This window comes from Porites lutea, chromosome 5, assembly GCF_958299795.1.
Source record: "Porites lutea chromosome 5, jaPorLute2.1, whole genome shotgun sequence".
Lineage (NCBI taxonomy): Eukaryota > Metazoa > Cnidaria > Anthozoa > Scleractinia > Poritidae > Porites > Porites lutea.
In genome coordinates, this window is record NC_133205.1 from 10903456 (window position 1) to 10920474 (window position 17019).

Below are 17019 nucleotides of genomic sequence, written 5' to 3' on the forward strand. Positions count from 1 at the left end.
GGAGTGTCTATTAGACAGGGGGCATTTATTAGAGAGGGCTTCTAATAAAAATTTAAAAGCGTAACAGCAGGGGCTTTATAAGACAACAGGCGTTCTATTAGATCATAATTATACAGTGTGTATTAACAAAAAGAATAACAAGCTCCAAGCGTTATTCTTGGGCCAACATTTTAGATATTCACAGAATCTAAGAGCTGATTTCACAGCCGTTATAGTCATGTTACACGCACGGCCAGAACATAAACACTACACTATGTCTTAGGTTTCCTTCCCTTGAATTTCTCACAATCAAGTCACGACAGCACTTTGTTACCTTAACACATTCACGCACAATCTCTGCCGTCCTAGTGGGTCTTTGACTGAGAACCTGAAAATGGTGATAACGATTTGATATTGAAATGACATTGATATGAAATGAGTAAAATTTCTATATTTTATGACATTGACGGCAGGCACTATTGCAGGTTAGAGTACAGGTCACCGTGGTATGGTAAATAAACAACACTAAAATTGTCTCCTCGCCCTAATCACCATCCGAAATGGAGTTGTAGCTTAAGGTGAAACTGCCTAAGTCACTTGTTGTTGTCTGTTCCAGTAGATGAAAGGTTTTTCAGTTTTATTAAACAACCATTGAGAGGAGAGGTGCATTTTCAATTGTATTGGTATGAAATTACACGCTGTTAGGCCGTACAGATGAAAATTGAGGTCGATGTGATGGCAAGTACAAAACATAGGTTACATGTGATAGGTCACAAGTGCAGGTCACTCACTGCTCTGTTGAGAAATAATTTATCTTTATCCTATCATCATGTAACTAAAATTGTAGCTGTACCTTCATTCGGAAAAATGTGACGCTTGTCAAAAGATCAACAGAGGACTTGAGGTCGTCAAGCTTATCAGGACTTGATGCTGGAAAATTCGTCTATAAATAGATCACATGATGCAGAAGTCAGTGGGACAAAAGTATACCCACACAGGTATACATGTGGAACCCCGCGAACCACCCTGTTAATACAACCACCTTGATATCAGGACCACAATCTTTCGACCCAAATGTACGAAACACTGGTCATTTTATTAATTTGAAGATCCTGTTGATACAACCATCTCGATATAATGAAAACTATTTTATGGCCCAACAGTGTTTGCATTAACAGGGTTACAGTCTAGTCTATAAAAACGTCTACAACATAAACTCACCCTGTAATTTGCAATGTCAATCCTTAATGTGTTGTAAAGATGATCCACAATCTTAACAAACTTTTCACTCTGAAAAAGGAAAAAAATGATTTTATTCCGTATTAACTGTGTGGTCTACCTATCATCAGCATCAGCACACTTTCGTTATATTAAAGACTTGTCCTTTATATACTTACCCCAAAGTTTGTGGAAGTGAATCGATGTGATGCAGATGTGGCAGAGTTTGCCGTCGTGTGAGAGAAGAAAGCATTGATGTTTGCAAGTAAACTGCTGATGACTGCAGGGACACCAGGACACATGTAGCATGTTGTGAGACAGGAAAGATGTCTAAAAACAAAAAAAAACATTGCAAAAAACAAATCAATTTAGTCTACTGCCTCGTTCTGCTTTTAATCCAAAATTAGTATTTACATGTACTGTGGACCCTCGATATAATGAAACTCTATATGACAAAGTCCTTGTATATTAGAAAAATATTTTTCACCCCAGTAATAGTAAAATATATGGAAAAGAACCTTTTTTCCAGTCCCTTGGCCTTTTGTTATGTTGAGGATTCATTGCAGATACTTATTAACCCCGCAACATAAAAAAGAGTTTTTACTCACGTCATTGCTTGGTAAATACTTTCAATCCCATATCGAATGGCAAACTCATTCACTATCTCAAGAGCAGGTTCTGGGAAGAATATTTTCCAAGGATCTTCTCTCTGCAACAAATGTAAGTCAATCAAAGACAGGAACAGTAACCTAATATCTTTAGCATGGACTGCATTAAAGAAACATCAACTAACAGGTGAGAGTATACAGCAGCTTACTGTGTTAGCAGCAGGGAGAGGAACTTGTCCATTATTCCTTTCGCACAAGAAATGGAAAATGTTCTGTAGAATGAAGCAAACAGAATGTAATGTCATAATCTGACGAAAAAAAACATTAATGTGTCAATGGAGGGCTCAAAAAAGGAACAAGACAAGAATACATTCTTACTCGACAAGTAACTTTTTAAGCTCACTTCCCTGTGGCAAAGGGTTCAGTCACTTCATCTTGTAACTATTTCGTTATTTAAAACATAAAAGCAATGGTGCTGGGTAGGTAAAATTTAAAAGCAACTTGTCCAGAGAACAAGCTGGAATGCAAGTTTTTTTTCCCAAGCCCTTTAAAGGTTATTCGAACTTATGCTTATTTACAGGGTTAACTGTTGTATCTTTAAAAGAATAAAAAAAGATTTAACAAATAAAAACCATGCAATTTTTGTAAAGTAAAACACACAGGGTGTTAGAAAGAATGGTGAATATAAAACCATACCCATAAAATGTAAAAAATAAGACACATTTAGTTACGACTTCCATTTCTCACATCTTTGCATTGGATAACTCAAAACAAAAAATGTAACAAGTACTACATTAGGTTCAATACAAAAAACACCCGACTGATAATTACCTCATGAAGGCAAGTATACTGGTGATGATAAGGAACAACTTTTTCCTCTCCTTTGATCTCAATGCTTATTCGGAGTCGTATTGCACCAGACACTGCTGATCTGTCAGTTCTCTTCTCTTAAGAGCACAAACAAAAAACACAACTGTTACATTAAATAAACTTAAACATTTCTACAGTTTAACCAAAAAAATCTAACATCAACAAAAGCTGAGACAATAGTAATGACACAAACCTAGATTGTACCACACATCCATCTCTCCACTGAGGGTTCGCACTTCAATGATTGTCTGCCCAAGGAAGTCATCAGGCTCTCGGATCAGTTTAGATCTCACCTTGGCTTTAATGTCATCATCCTCATCCCTGTAAGTATGAAACCATAGAGTAATATCTCAGTTTCTCAGTTTGTTATCTTTCTCTTTAATTCTCAAACCATCACTTTCTCTAACCTGCCAGTAATGCAAACAAAAATATTCCAGCTAAACTGTTTCTGTATCAACAATTATTTTCACTGTTATTGCCCCGAAGGGATTTCGCCACTCTAGTAACTCGCGCGTTTATTAAGGAAAGTACTTACAGTTGAAATATGCAGTCAGTATGCCAGAAAAAATCTTGATTTGTTTGAACAGGGGCCGCGAGGAATCGGTAGGTAATGATGACGTTTCTATTGCTTGAAATGGTTAGGATGACGTAACGACAAAAAATTCCGAAGGGACTGCTTAGGTAGATTTTGTGACATTTATTGTGCAGTAATACTTTGATACTCTTTTGAGTTACGTGTTATCAGTAACATTCTGTGGGGCTGTTGTTTCGAAAGTTATGGACCAAAAGACACTCATTAAGCGCAGATGAAGTTATAAGGTGCGTATAACTGTGTTTATATAAAGACTTGGAGAGTTTGCCAGACATGAGTTCACAAATCTTTGGTTGGAAACTTCGCCAGACACTCTTTCTCTCTCTTTGACCGGAATAAGACTCAGCCCCAAACAAGCAAGACAAGTGAACAACAGCTAGCTTATCACTAGCGGAACGATGGACGATTACAGAAATTCATTGACAATCAAATTCTGTGCTGACTTATTCCCTGCTCACAGATGTCCTTCCGCTATAAAGTTTAAAATAAGACTAGAATGTGCGAGCGTGAATTGATCAAACATCCTTTTAATTTCTAAGGCCTACTTTATTTCCGGCAAATAAAATGAATTGAACGTAAAAAGTGAAAGAGAAATAGCGAAAAATTCAACTTCTAATTAAATCTTTTCTTATGGTTTAGAAAAAACTATTCTCGAAAGTGAGAATGTTTTGATCAAAGCTGTGTAAATCGAACTGAAACTATGCATGCAACCTTGCGTTTCCTGTACTTATCTCACAACAATCCAAGATATGCCCTACTGGAAAGTTTATTTTCAAACTTACCAAACACGAACTTTAATTCTGTCAGATGAGTTGTGGCAGTCACTGTACAAGTGAAAAAATAAAATGATAGTCAAAAGAAACGTAAAATAATATTATATTTAGAAAATGAGCTACCTTATAAGAAAAGCTAAACTTTTGACAGATTTCTACTTACAATCCAAATGTTTCATTCCATTCTGGATTAAGCTCATGTGGAATGGTCTTTGTCCTTCTCTTTGATCGTCCAATTTGAACTGTCACATAAGGATCACTTGTACCTTAAAATCAGTTTAATAAGTTACATTAAATTTAAGTCAATTATTATACATTACACCATTAATTTCATTTAATTCAATTTAAAATTAGCAAAACTTATTTTTATTTGATATTTGATGGACTATCAAGAAATAAAATATTCAAAATGAATCCAAACCTGTTTTGTCCTTGGCAATGAGGCCTTGTGCACTTACAACTATGGTAGAACAAGATATGAGCACAAGAAGAAATTATCATTAATATTTAATTATCTAGTTGTAGCAAGAGGAAAGACTAATTGTAGAAAAATCTAAATTATGGCAAAATCTGCTCATGGTCAATCTCTCGCGAATGCTCGTCACTAACTGAATATGATGTATATATGTATATATTTTATTTTCTATTTTTTTTAATACTTCTAGATTTCTCTACAGTTAGACGACAATTTTGTACAATAAGATTTTTCTACAATTAGACTTTCCTCTTACTACAACTAGATTTTACTTTTTGTATATATTTGAAATCCTTATATTTTCCTAGGGTAGGCACCCTGCATGGGTCTGAATGTCCCATTTGAGCCCATCCTTTTTGGGCTTTAATTCTTTATGCTTGTATATTTTCAATTTATATTTTTTTTATATTTTCTTTTTCAATTCGATCTTGCCCAATAAAGCTTGACATAACATTTTACTGTCAACACTGTACTATGATATCTCTTTATTTCAAGAAACACTATGAAGCAGTAAACAAATAAATTATCAATCTTCAATATTTTGATGAAGATACCTTACTACCCGCTAAAACGTTTTAAGTCCCAAGAGTGACTAACATCAATTTTCTCCCGACAATATCCTTACACCATCAAGAAAAAAGGTTAGGAGAAGAAGTAAAATAATGAATCAATTTAGGTTTTTGAGAAACTGTCCACCTACCCCTCCCCTAAGCCAACATTTTGCTCTAAGTGAGAAGTAAGTGTTAATGTTAGCTTAGGGGAGGGGTAGGTGGACAGTTTCCCAGAAACCTAAATTGATCTAAAATAATCACCAAAGGGAAAATGTTTAGATCTTTTATCAAATTCTCTCACCCAATTCTTTCAGGCAATGTACGGAGAACAGTCTTGGGAATTTGTATGTTGATAATGGGGTTTAAAGGGTTAGGAAAATGAAAGAGAGCAATGTAGTGTGATTGTCAGTGAGCCCTTCCTGTCCACATGATTGTATCATGAACAAGTGTGCTAGGAAGATGACTAAAAGGGTACAGTGTCAGGGAATAGTTACAATGTTGGTTAATTGTATTATCACTTATGTTATATCAAAGTTAACACTGGCAGTGGAAAATCCCACCACATGAACTAGGGAAGTTTTAATAACATTCCATAACAGTCCAGTTTAATTTACCTGTGATAAGAATTTTTGCTGACCACTTTGAAGTTCCCTCCCAGATTAGTTTTTTGACAGCTTTCATGTGTCCAGCATGCGTCTTCGGCTCCATGTGAAAGACATCACTAAAATATTGTTCAGAAAATAATAAATTACAAAAAATAATAATATTTCAACAAAGGGAAAACAAAGATGTCATTAATTATATTTTTCTCTGATCACAGATGCACATATTACAGGGCACAAATTAAATTATGTTTTATCAGAACAGTTAATAAAGTTAATTTCCACTGTAAAAAGATTCAAAAGCTGATGTTTTTAGCTCTACCTATGAAGTATTGTATAAGAAGAGGTCCAAACTTTGCAAAATTGCCTCAGATGGATCTAAATCATTGTATTCTGCTAGTTTCACCGAGCTGACCATTACAGCGATATTTTGAGTGGTCGGAAAGTCTGTGGGATATTACAAAAGTCCCATTTGATCACTGTAAGAAATGCAACACCTGGGGCGCCTTCCATTTAGGCAAAATTTCCAGTTGGAAATTCCGGAAACATTCCAGGTTAAATGGAAAGCCAGCCATAGAGCCTCGTTTGCAATCTCATTTCTTGCATGAAACAAAAATCCAACAAAACGGATGTTGCAGCACTGCTGACAAAGAAATTGAAACATTATCCAAAAGCGAAAATAATTGATCTGCCATTACAAAATTCTTGCTTTTAATGTTTTTGCCAGCAAACGACAAGAAGTTTTATGTGAAAATCCCCTCAGCATTCTAGCATCAGACAGGTAGATGCCAATTAGAAATGAAGGGAAAAACTGTGACTGCCTGTGAACAAGGCTAGGAAAAACAGAATTGCGCAAATGGAACAGGAATTTCTGTTCCAACCCATAGGAACCGTAAAAGTGGAATACCTCAGAAGGTCGTGTGTTTGTTCTGGAAAATTTTCGGTCGAACCACGCATTCCATTTGCATTTAAACCAGCCGAGCCAGAAATTTTGCCTAAATGGAAAGCGCCCCTGGACTGTTAGAGGTCATGTTTTCCTGGCTAAGAATGTTAACTACAGTGGAAAAAGCTCTCTCAGATCACAATGTAGCATGATAACAAAAAGACCTACAAAACTGAAAAAAAAATAACTGGTAGCAGGCAATGATGGCCTGCTGGTTGGTTGTGGAGATCAGTTGCAAGTACATTTGTAAACAGCCTGCTGCTAGCATCTGATCTTACAATGTAACTTAACCTTTAACTAGCCTTGTAATTTTTAATCTAATATTCTAAAAAATACACAAATCCTGATGCTAACCATATGAGGTCAAATATGTCAGGTCTTGTTGCTTCCCTGTTTTCCATTCTTTTCTTCATAGCTGCCACAATAATGGAGTGTGTTTTGTCATCTGTACCATGCTTAGCTGATTTCTCAGCAGCACCTGTAAAAGATGAATAAGGTTATAGGTGGATAGAAAAAGGGATATTTTAAAAATTCTTCTTTGAGTTTAAATGTAATATGGGGTCACAAGGTTAGCTGTTATATTTGCCTGCAGGAAAGAGACTACCACTGCTATCAAGCAGCATCTTTGATTGAAAAATGAAGGAATAACAACACCATCTATTTTCTTCACTTTCCTACACAACTGCTTCAGAAGCATGAATAGATATCAAGTTGAATATCATGATAAAGTAAACTTACGTTGTAAACAATCTGCATTCAGAAGATCTTTACATCTCTCATGGCACTTGACTCCACACTCTGAAAATTATTGAGAACATGGGTAGTGTTACAAAATGAGTAACAACCAAAGAGGTGTCTAAATATTGACTGGGGGTGAGTACAAACTTAAACATCAACTGCAACAACTGCTACTGAATGACTAATATACACGACTGTCGGTCTTCATAGTGTCATGGACCACATGCATGGCTTGCACTGCTCATGCCTCAGCTACAAGATCCTGTAAGCAAGCTCTCTGTTAGCAAGTCCTAAGACAGGAAGGGTTCTTGCAGAATAACATACAAGCAACAAGTGTAGGTGTGGCATTAGGGAATCACATACTTGTCACAGTGGCTGGCAGATTAACAACTACCAAGTGGCCGTCATCTACCTGACACACCATAGCTGGTGTGTCATGCTCAGACAATCAGTCTGTCTGTGAATGATTGTCTGACAGACAGAAAGTTCAGCAGTGCAGCTATCGGTGCATATTATGTTGATGTCTAGCTCAGTCTGTACCCGACTGGCTTATTAAGGCTGACTGTCTTCCTGGCTAATAATAAGCTAATAATTCTTATTTTCTATCAGATGGTGGTCACCTTTGCATTTAAGTCCTTGTCTGGCCAATCCCCAGAGGAGACCTTCACACTCATAACAGTATGCTGGCACCTGAGTTGACCAGATCTCAAATTTGTGAGGTGTGGTGTCTGAAAGATATCACATTATATTGACCCACATTAGTAACAAAATAAATAATTGCATAACTTGCTTGTAAGGAGTCCACTTGCTTCTTTACCTAGGTCTTCACCTATATAAAAAATATATATAAATGTCCTAAATTTAGCAGCAAGCCACTGTCTTAGTTGACTAAATTACCAGGATTTATGAAAACTATTACTAAACACAGTTATTTTTAATCCATAAATGGTGGAGATCCAAAAGGCATAATTATGTTAGATCGAAAACTTGAGGTGCGGCTAGTCTGAGGTGTGTGCAGATTATCTGCTAGCTTTTACAGCTGTTAATATTTACCTGAGATGGGGTAGATAAGTGCCTGAAGAGACTTCTTGTAAACGTGTAGTTTCTTGAAGAAACAATTTTATTATCATTACTAAGTAAATTAACAGAACCAATACAGTTTCACATGTATTTTACAGCCAATAACGATTGTTTAAATACTAAAAAGTAATATACCAGTGTGGTGGAGTGATTTCACTTGCAAAACCATATGATACCAATTCCCCTGGTGGAAGTGTCATTGTAACCAGTAATATCCAAAAGAGTGGCTGTGGGTGTAACTGCTGCAGCCATAACTAGTTATGAAAACTGCAGGGAAGGGGGCATAGGGGCAAATAAATTGAAAAGGCCTTCAATTCATCAAGAAGGTGTGTATATTTTCTGGGAATACAGGGCAACCTGTAACAAGAAGTCACCCACCTGGACCCCTAACTTATTACTAGTGTCTGCCTAATAACAGGTGCACTTTTAATTGGCCGTAACAGGTTGACTTTGTAAAAAAAATATTGTAATGACAATATTTACATAGGCATCTATAATTTTTTAACATGGGGTCTGCCAACCTCGTTCCCAGCTAGGGTTCTCTCCAACCCCTCCTGGCGGAGGAGGGATAGCTAGGAGTCAGAACCCTGGATACAAGGAGGGAGTCTGCTCAATACAGCAGGCTCATTACACTGTAACTTAAATAATGTTCCACTTACCAACTCCTCGTCATTCAAATGTGCCCTCTGTGACATCATCATATGGGGTTTCCTTATCTGTTTTGTGCTTGATCTTGACTGCTGAAAATTAAGATTGGAAAATGAGATTAATATACACAGAGGTTAATCAAGAATTTAAAGCTTTGCGATGTCAAGTCTGGAGGACTTTCTATTTCCGACGGGGATGCTTTTTCGTTGGCATGCTCAGCATAAGATATCCACAGATAGTAACCTGTTGTCAAATGTTAACCTTTTGAATCTGGGTCATGAACATTTGAAACCTCCAAAAACTGTCTTGAAACCTGAGTGTGTACCCTCAAAAACTATTTCATTATAATTTAAAGACGATTGCAGCTTTTCTATCGGGTGAGTCAACTGTTTTTACAAATTTTTATACCAACATGGATAATATTGATGCTAAATCAATCAGTTTCTGCATGACCATTTCCATTTACAAAGGTCAGTTTATAAAGGTGATAGGCCCTTAGCAAAACTGCTGGTCATGTGATCACATGATCAACTTTCAGTTCATGAAAAAAATTTGTTTATACTTTTGTCTTGAACAAATGATTCTAGTAGGAATAGAAAGCACTATAAGAATAAGCTTATTAGAGGCCCTGCCAGGGGGGGGGCTCCCATGTCGCCCGTCTGAATTTTAAAACGTCTTGTGTCAGTATTTATAATTGCTTGTCGCTTATTGTCGGCTTTGCCGTCACTGTCACAATATGGCCACGGGGGGTTGTCTCTTGTCGCGACTTCATTTTAGTCGTGCTGTCGTTAGTTTTTGGGCCATGTCGCTTGTCCGAATTTACCCTGGCAGGGCCTCTTATTAGTGTCAATTTTCAGGCCTTTAAATCTCAAAAGTAGCTACTGCCATAAAGGACCAGAATTAAAAAGGATTTGTGTTCACAAAAATCCTTCCCACCTAGTCAATCTTCAGTAGTGCTAGTCATCCACTCAAATCCTTGTACAAATTTATGAGTAAACTTTTAAACTTGCAAACCATGGTAGAATCTCTCCCAAGTTGTGAACCACAGCTCTCAGATGTTCTGTTATGAAATTTTTTTTTACTCTCTTCTTTTTTCTCACAGTAATATAACATGTGTTTCTTTTAACCCATTATATTCGCTCTTGGAGATTTTGCCGAAAAACGCGTTTTGAAGCTAGTCAAGTGGTTTTCTGGTCACTGTCATGCTATAAAGAGCTAAAACTTACCACAAACCTGTTTACAGGTTGTACCCTTCACGGCCTTCTGATCCAGATGCAAAATATCAGCTTGCGTAGTTCGCGCATGCTCAGAAAGCAAAATTTTGATTTGGGGGTTAAAAGTGACACAGCAGTCTTGACTTTTACTTTTCACTTTCTCTCCTTTCCTCTTTTTTCGCTTTTCTTGCCTCTTTTTTTTCCGCTTGCTGGGCATTTAGTAGGCTTCATTTCGGCGGGAAGAGTTCTTAGGAAAGCTTTTAGGATCTTAGGATTAGGTGAAAGGAAAGGTAGGTGGACAATGGAACAAGATTTTCATGGAGATTTACAGGTCAATCTTACATGGTTTTTTTTGCCTTTTTCTCCGGTGTCCTTGACTGAATTGTGCTCATTCTGGTATGGTTTGAAAGATCTCTTCACTCTGCACAAGTTAGTGGACAAAGTTGTCCTTGACCGTTAAAACTGATGACATCACAAGGGGTAAAAAGGACGTGGATCCGCACGGGCGGTTCAGGGGCGAATGGGTTAATATCAAACAGGGTGGGGGGATGTGGCAAGGTCTTAAAACAAAGCCTTTCAATCAAAAGCCACTCCTGCACAAAATCTTACCACTGTCAGCTCTGGTGTGAAAATTGAGGTTACAGATCAATCAAGGTTTCTGGGTAACTGACCACCTATCCCTCCCCTAAGTCACAATTTTGCCCTAAGGGAGAAGTTAGTGTTAATGTTGACTTAGGGGAGCAGTAGCTGGACAGTTAGCCGGAAACCTCAGTTGATTGGAAATTACTGCTAATAATATTTAAACATGCTCTTTCCTTCATTTCTGATTTCATATGATAAAGTTTCATGTTAAATAGTTATTTCAACAACAAAATTAATAATTGCAAAAATTGCACGTGTCTCCAAGTAACTTACAACAAAAGGTATTGAAGGCCTCCTCTTTTTCATTATGGAGCTTGAATCTTCTCTTAAGTCAAGAAGTGCTTTAGTTTTTTCATTCCTGACAGAAAACAACAATAGTTGTCATCATTAAACAGTACCTTACTAACAGCGTACATTAGTACAGCTGATTCAACATTTCCTCATAGACCACAATTCACCTTATTTACCCCCCCCCCCCCCCCCCGCCTTCCCTTGTGATGGCTGTATTACTGAGGAAATAGGACTAAATAATGAGAAACATTTGGAGAAACTGGAAACAACGGTTACGCAACATTTTCGGGGGTAAGCAAGGTGCATTAGGGTCTATGTGAAAATGGAGAAATAGCAATTTATCATGACTTCTAATAATAATAATAAAGTTTTATTAACAGATCCACTGGGTGGCTCATCCCTGTTAAATTACATCAATAACAATTACAAAATAAATCAAATTAACTTATTTACAAATTATGCAATTATATACAATTAAAAGTAGAAGCAGGTTTACCAGAATCCAATTACAGTAAAACTAACTAATCACTCTGTCCTCTGTTACTTAAATAGATTGAGTATGGTGAAGAAAGTTCTTGTGCTTACCATGATGATTTCCGAGATGATGAAGGAGATTTTCGAAAGCCTCCCTTTCGCTGGAGAGGTCCATTTTTCTCAATATCACTGTCATCGTCAGTCCTACTTCCTTCTTTAGGTTTCTTGGATATTTCTATTTCATGGTCTGTAGGTTCTGTATATTTAGTGCCATGCACATCAATGCCATCATCGATGATTTCAGTACCCACATCAACCTGAAAATCCTAGTAAATCAATTTGATCAGTTACTGATGTTTAAGGAGGAGAACAAGGAGAGTTTAAAGGATCAGATCGGTACATTAATTCTTTTTATTAATGGAAAGATCATGGATGATGATGATGGTTGTAATGATAGTTGACAGCTATGACGATGAGAGTATGATAATGACTTTAAGTCAGAGATTCAACTCTAAACAATACTAACCTACAATGATAGTACAAACTGTAAAGAACGACATGACAGTTTTTCGCACTGAAATGTAACAATTGTACTTTTTCAAATATATGTCATTTTTACTTCATCCCTCAGTATTGTTATTAGTATTTATATTAGTATTTTGGAATGTAGTATTTCCTTCAGATATCACAGAAACAAATCACACAACTCCAACTAAAACAATAATGGTTTTGTTAATAGCAAATCAGCACTAAACTATCAGATTTAATTTTAATGCTAATATAATCCAAACAAATGGACAAACCTAATTTACAAAGGTAAGTGAATACAATAGTCAATTGAAGACTAAACGAGAGCAGTACGTGCTGCAAGTACCCGTTGTGTCAGAACTGTCTAAACAGGTTATTTCTCGCTACACTAGCTGATCTGCTACAGTATCTTTAGTTGGTAAGTACTGACCACCATTCTAAAAAAAAACGTATTAATGTCACTGTTCCGTTGAAAACAGCGAATGACTTGGCATAAGCAAAAGTGTGACATAGAACTTCGGACCACAATTTATGTATAGCTAGACAATGTTTGAGTACTAAGCCAAGGAGAAGGATTGTACCATACTTATAATTAGCTTTGTATCGCAGCAAAAGAGACAAGAATGTAGCCTTCACTGGCTTAGCCATTCTGAAAAGGTGAACTAATTTGCTTCCAGACAGTGATGACAAGTGCTACAATGTAACTATTGATAAACGGGTCGAAAGTACATTGCATCACATAGAGATGCCCCGAGAGGCCGATTGCATCACGTTCCATTAGCTGCATTTTACAATACTGTTGTATTATAAAACTTCTCTTAAAATTCATTCAAGGCTCCCTTAGAAGTTGCCTTTCTTAACTGGATAAACAAGTAAAATCAGCTTATTATTAACTTCTCATGTGTAAACACCTCTTTGGAAACACTTCTATTTTCAGCATGTGGTGGCCTCCACTTCACTTCATGAATCATAGGTATCTCTTCATGTGTTTGTGGTTCTCTTGATCTGTTAGCCTCAGAAACAACAGATATTTGGTGATGTTGCTGAAGTGTTCCTTTTGCATGCCACAGGTACCAGCAAGGATCACAAAATCCTACAAAAAAGAAACAAAAGAAAAGTTCAGTAAATACATACCAAGAGGCACGTGGAATAATTAACTAAAATCCAAAGGTTTTTTAATTCTCTACAATGTATTCACTATTGTGCTACCATTGTATCCTAAACTTAGCATGGAAGAGAAACACATCCTTTAAGGGGCTAACCATTCTCAATAACAATTATAATAGAACGCTAGGGCAGTCAAAAACTAGATGCATTTTAAATGAAAGCAACTAGTCATAGCCAGTTATTTCTTCAAGTCCTCTTATGTTCAATGCTCTTGTGCCAAGCTAGTACAATCATAAAACATTTTCAAGGTCCAATCAGCACCGGCAAGCCACAAGCCATTTAGATGTGTTTCAAACAAGCCTGGCAATTTTTTTAATTTGTTGATTTCAACAATAAACAATACGCTATCATTACCGTTATCTGAAAATTATATTTCGTATTTGGAAAGTAAATTAAAACTCTAGTAGAAATGCTTGAAAAAATTGCAAGACAGACTATGATGTGTAAGACAACTACAAAACAACAGTTTCTTTTACTGAGTTAACGGAAAAAACTGCGAGTCAACTTTTTCTGTTAATATTCTTATGTTGTACATTTCCAGACGAAACGCATTGACAAGATAAACAATGTCACGCAATAAATTAAAGGGGATTCCTCTGGAATACACCCGTACAGTGATATAAATTTCATTACCTCTTGTGTTGTTCAAATAGGAAAAGATCATGCCACAGATGAATAGGAATACAGAAAATGTCGACTGCGGAACTCTTCTGCAACATTATTATTTACGATGACCTATAAGCACTTACCTAGACCGCAAACCTCGCAATCAAATTGCTTCGCTTCTGTCAGGCATGACTCGCAAAGATGGACAACTACAGATTCGATTTTATGCTGTCGTAACTTTCCCTAAGAGAAAACGTTATAATTTTTTCTAACTGAGAGTAGAATTTTAAAAAAATAAACAGCCAAATGTAGCTCTTAGTAAACCACAACCGAAAATAGCATAGTTAAACGAAAAAAGAGCACCATTTGTCGTGTCGTCTACCTTTGAGTGAAAGATGAAGCGACATCGCGGACAATATCTCAGTTTGCACTCGACACAATAAAACTCGGCACTACGATCTTCACACTGTTCACAGTCTCTGGAAAACGAAAATGTTTTTTGAAGATGAGGATCTCAGAAACTCCTGTAAATTAAACTTAAGCTTAAATTAAAGTAAAATGACTGAGACAGAACATACAGAACGAACGTGAAGTTTAAGTCAGAATGATTCACAGACATGGTATGTTCAGAGGAGTTTTCCCCTTGACCAAAAAGAAGGGTCCACGGCTTAAACATTCAAAATATTATCCAAATGAAAGCCCCCTAAGGAAACTTTTAAGTTGTGGAGGTAAAATTAAAATGCCGCTGAATCTTCGTTGTGTGACTCATGGTATTTGACGTCACCATGGTACATGACCGGAAGATACTTGGCGGGGCCTGAAAGAGATCTGGGTACCAATGGAATTATTAGCACGATTCCTTGGTAGAATCAACTTTCCTTTCATGTTTTTTTTTTTCAGACCAGTTCCTCTTTATCAAACCAGTTTGAGCTCTTCAATTTCCTTTGCTTTCCTCCCTCAACGGGTCCAATGGGTTAGAACTTTTCTCAAATGATTTACAAGTAAACGGGAACTAAATCACTATATCATCATCATGACTCATCATGACTTTATTGAAGTGCCAATATAGTAATTAAGCCGAGGGTAAAAACCCAACTTATTGGGGAAACTCAAGAAGCCAGCCTAGATAAACATTATCATCTATAAAACTAGCCTATTGGACGTTATATGTAATGGTAACAGGACTGAGTGGAGTCCAATTCGGTCTGTAATCATACGAGTGATTAACAAAATCGGACGACCGCGTAGCGGGAGTCCGATTTGTTTAATCACGAGTATGATTACAGACCGAATTGGACGACACAAAGTACTGTTACCAATTAATCATAACTTCAACAAAATTTGTGATATATTAAGTTCTTTTTTTAATCAAAACACAAGAAACTCCGAGATTTTGTTTGCTAGCAGTGAAAAAAAAAGCCACTCAAGCGCGCGTGTGATGGCGCGTATTGTCCAATTACTTAGGCATGACGCGTACTATCCTATTTAACTGTCCTATTAAGGTTGAAATCAGGACAGCTGATAGCCAATCAGATTTAAGAATTTTGTTATAGTTATGATTAACAATAAAATTATACTGTGAATTACAATAAAATGACAATGAATTAGGTCAGCTTGTGTCGGTTGTTCTCACAATCAGACTTTAACTTGAGCGAAAGACTGACCCTGGGAGGGGTAACCCCCTATAAAAGTGACGAGCGTGCTCGTCGGAAAATTTCGATAACACCCCTAAAAGGTAACAGAATCTTGTTTTATGGACGTGTCCCAAATTCATTTCCACCCCTAAGAGGTACCAATTCAACAACAACAAAGTAGATAACTGGCACTGCTAATTAATTTAATAGTAATAAAGATAACTTTCGAACACTTTCTTCTCAAGGAATTTTTGAAAGTATTGTCTTAAATCTTACTGAGACAACTCAGGCAGCAGTCATTTTAGCACCCTAAGCGGTACCAGTCCACAAATTTAAACCCCTAAAAGGTATCATGAGCACCCACGTCCTTTCCATAAGGGAGTACCCCCCCCCCCCCCACCCCAGGTGATTGACAAGACAGGTCTGTAGTTTAAATGATTGCAGCGATGGTAGATTTCTTAACTTGCTCAGCAGGCTAGTCCATAATTTAGGTCCTAGATATCACAATGAGCGTTTCCCATAGGTTACCAAATGAAATCTGGGTTGCGAAAATCAGCCGCTCTAAAGTTGTAGCCAGTTTTGTTATTTCCTTTTTTTTTCTTTCTTATTTTTTGGTGTATTAGGTGGGAGTAAATGTCTCTTAATAGTGGGGCAGATATGTGCAGATTTGGGGCCGGATTGCTCACTTTTTGTTAAAAGCACCAAATTTTCAGGAATGACAGAACTAATTATGACTATTAATATCTGATATGGTGCCATCGCAAATTTTTCCTGTTTAACTGGTTTTTGGAGTGAAAATTAAACTGGCCGCCATTTTGACCGGAAGTAAATATCATCTAACCGAAAGTACACAAAATTAAGCACTTTTTTACACCAAAATAACGATGAAATTGTTTATTATATAAATTAATCGTGGCTATTAATATGTGATATGGTGCCATCGCAAATTTTTCCTGTTAAACCGGTTCTTGGAGTATTACTGAAATGGCCGCCATTTTGACCGGAAGTAAACATCACCTAACCGAAAGTACACGAAATTTAGCATGTTAAGGTCAAACTGACGACAAAATTGCTTGTTCTATGCTTTGCCGGATTTTTATGTCATATAAAAAGTCAACCGTGTTACAAATTAGCGGTTTAAATGAAAGAACCGGAGGTAAAAGCGGGATAATTGGAAAATGCAACTCACTCAAAGCAATTCATTTCGGTAGTGAATTAAAAAAAATGTGAAACAATGATTCACATTTTTAAGCATAGGAAAGGCCAAACATACGAACAAATTAAACTAGCAAAAAACAAATGATTTCGTTTTACTTGTTTTAACCCTTTAAGTCCCAATAGTGACCAACATCAATTTTCTTCTGACTCACAATATCCCCTGATACA

At 36.7% G+C, this 17019-nt stretch overlaps 1 protein-coding gene and 1 long non-coding RNA gene across 5 annotated transcripts in view; both read right to left on the reverse strand.

The window, feature by feature from the left end:
* The window catches only part of LOC140937108 (protein unc-13 homolog B-like), a 45117-nt gene that overhangs the window by 14487 nt on the left and 13611 nt on the right, over positions 1-17019 (reverse strand). For 3 of the 4 annotated variants that reach the window (XM_073386640.1, XM_073386638.1, XM_073386641.1), the window contains 19 exons: positions 11810-12015; positions 11207-11291; positions 9089-9169; positions 8403-8454; positions 7970-8077; positions 7350-7409; positions 6966-7089; positions 5681-5787; positions 4462-4500; positions 4204-4306; positions 4050-4091; positions 2869-2996; positions 2637-2752; positions 2015-2077; positions 1806-1906; positions 1377-1527; positions 1201-1269; positions 833-922; positions 314-367 (listed from right to left, as the gene is read on the reverse strand). In XM_073386640.1, coding sequence (XP_073242741.1) covers positions 314-367; positions 833-922; positions 1201-1269; positions 1377-1527; positions 1806-1906; positions 2015-2077; positions 2637-2752; positions 2869-2996; positions 4050-4091; positions 4204-4306; positions 4462-4500; positions 5681-5787; positions 6966-7089; positions 7350-7409; positions 7970-8077; positions 8403-8454; positions 9089-9169; positions 11207-11291; positions 11810-12015 — 1779 coding nt within the window. The remainder of the gene's footprint in view (positions 1-313; positions 368-832; positions 923-1200; positions 1270-1376; positions 1528-1805; positions 1907-2014; positions 2078-2636; positions 2753-2868; positions 2997-4049; positions 4092-4203; positions 4307-4461; positions 4501-5680; positions 5788-6965; positions 7090-7349; positions 7410-7969; positions 8078-8402; positions 8455-9088; positions 9170-11206; positions 11292-11809; positions 12016-17019) is intronic. The other variant, XM_073386639.1, reaches the window with a different exon arrangement.
* LOC140937111 (uncharacterized) lies at positions 14029-14728 on the reverse strand. Its single transcript, XR_012165435.1, has 3 exons — positions 14578-14728; positions 14382-14478; positions 14029-14242 (listed from the first exon to the last, which is right to left on the reverse strand). It is a non-coding gene; the product is annotated as an uncharacterized lncRNA (long non-coding RNA).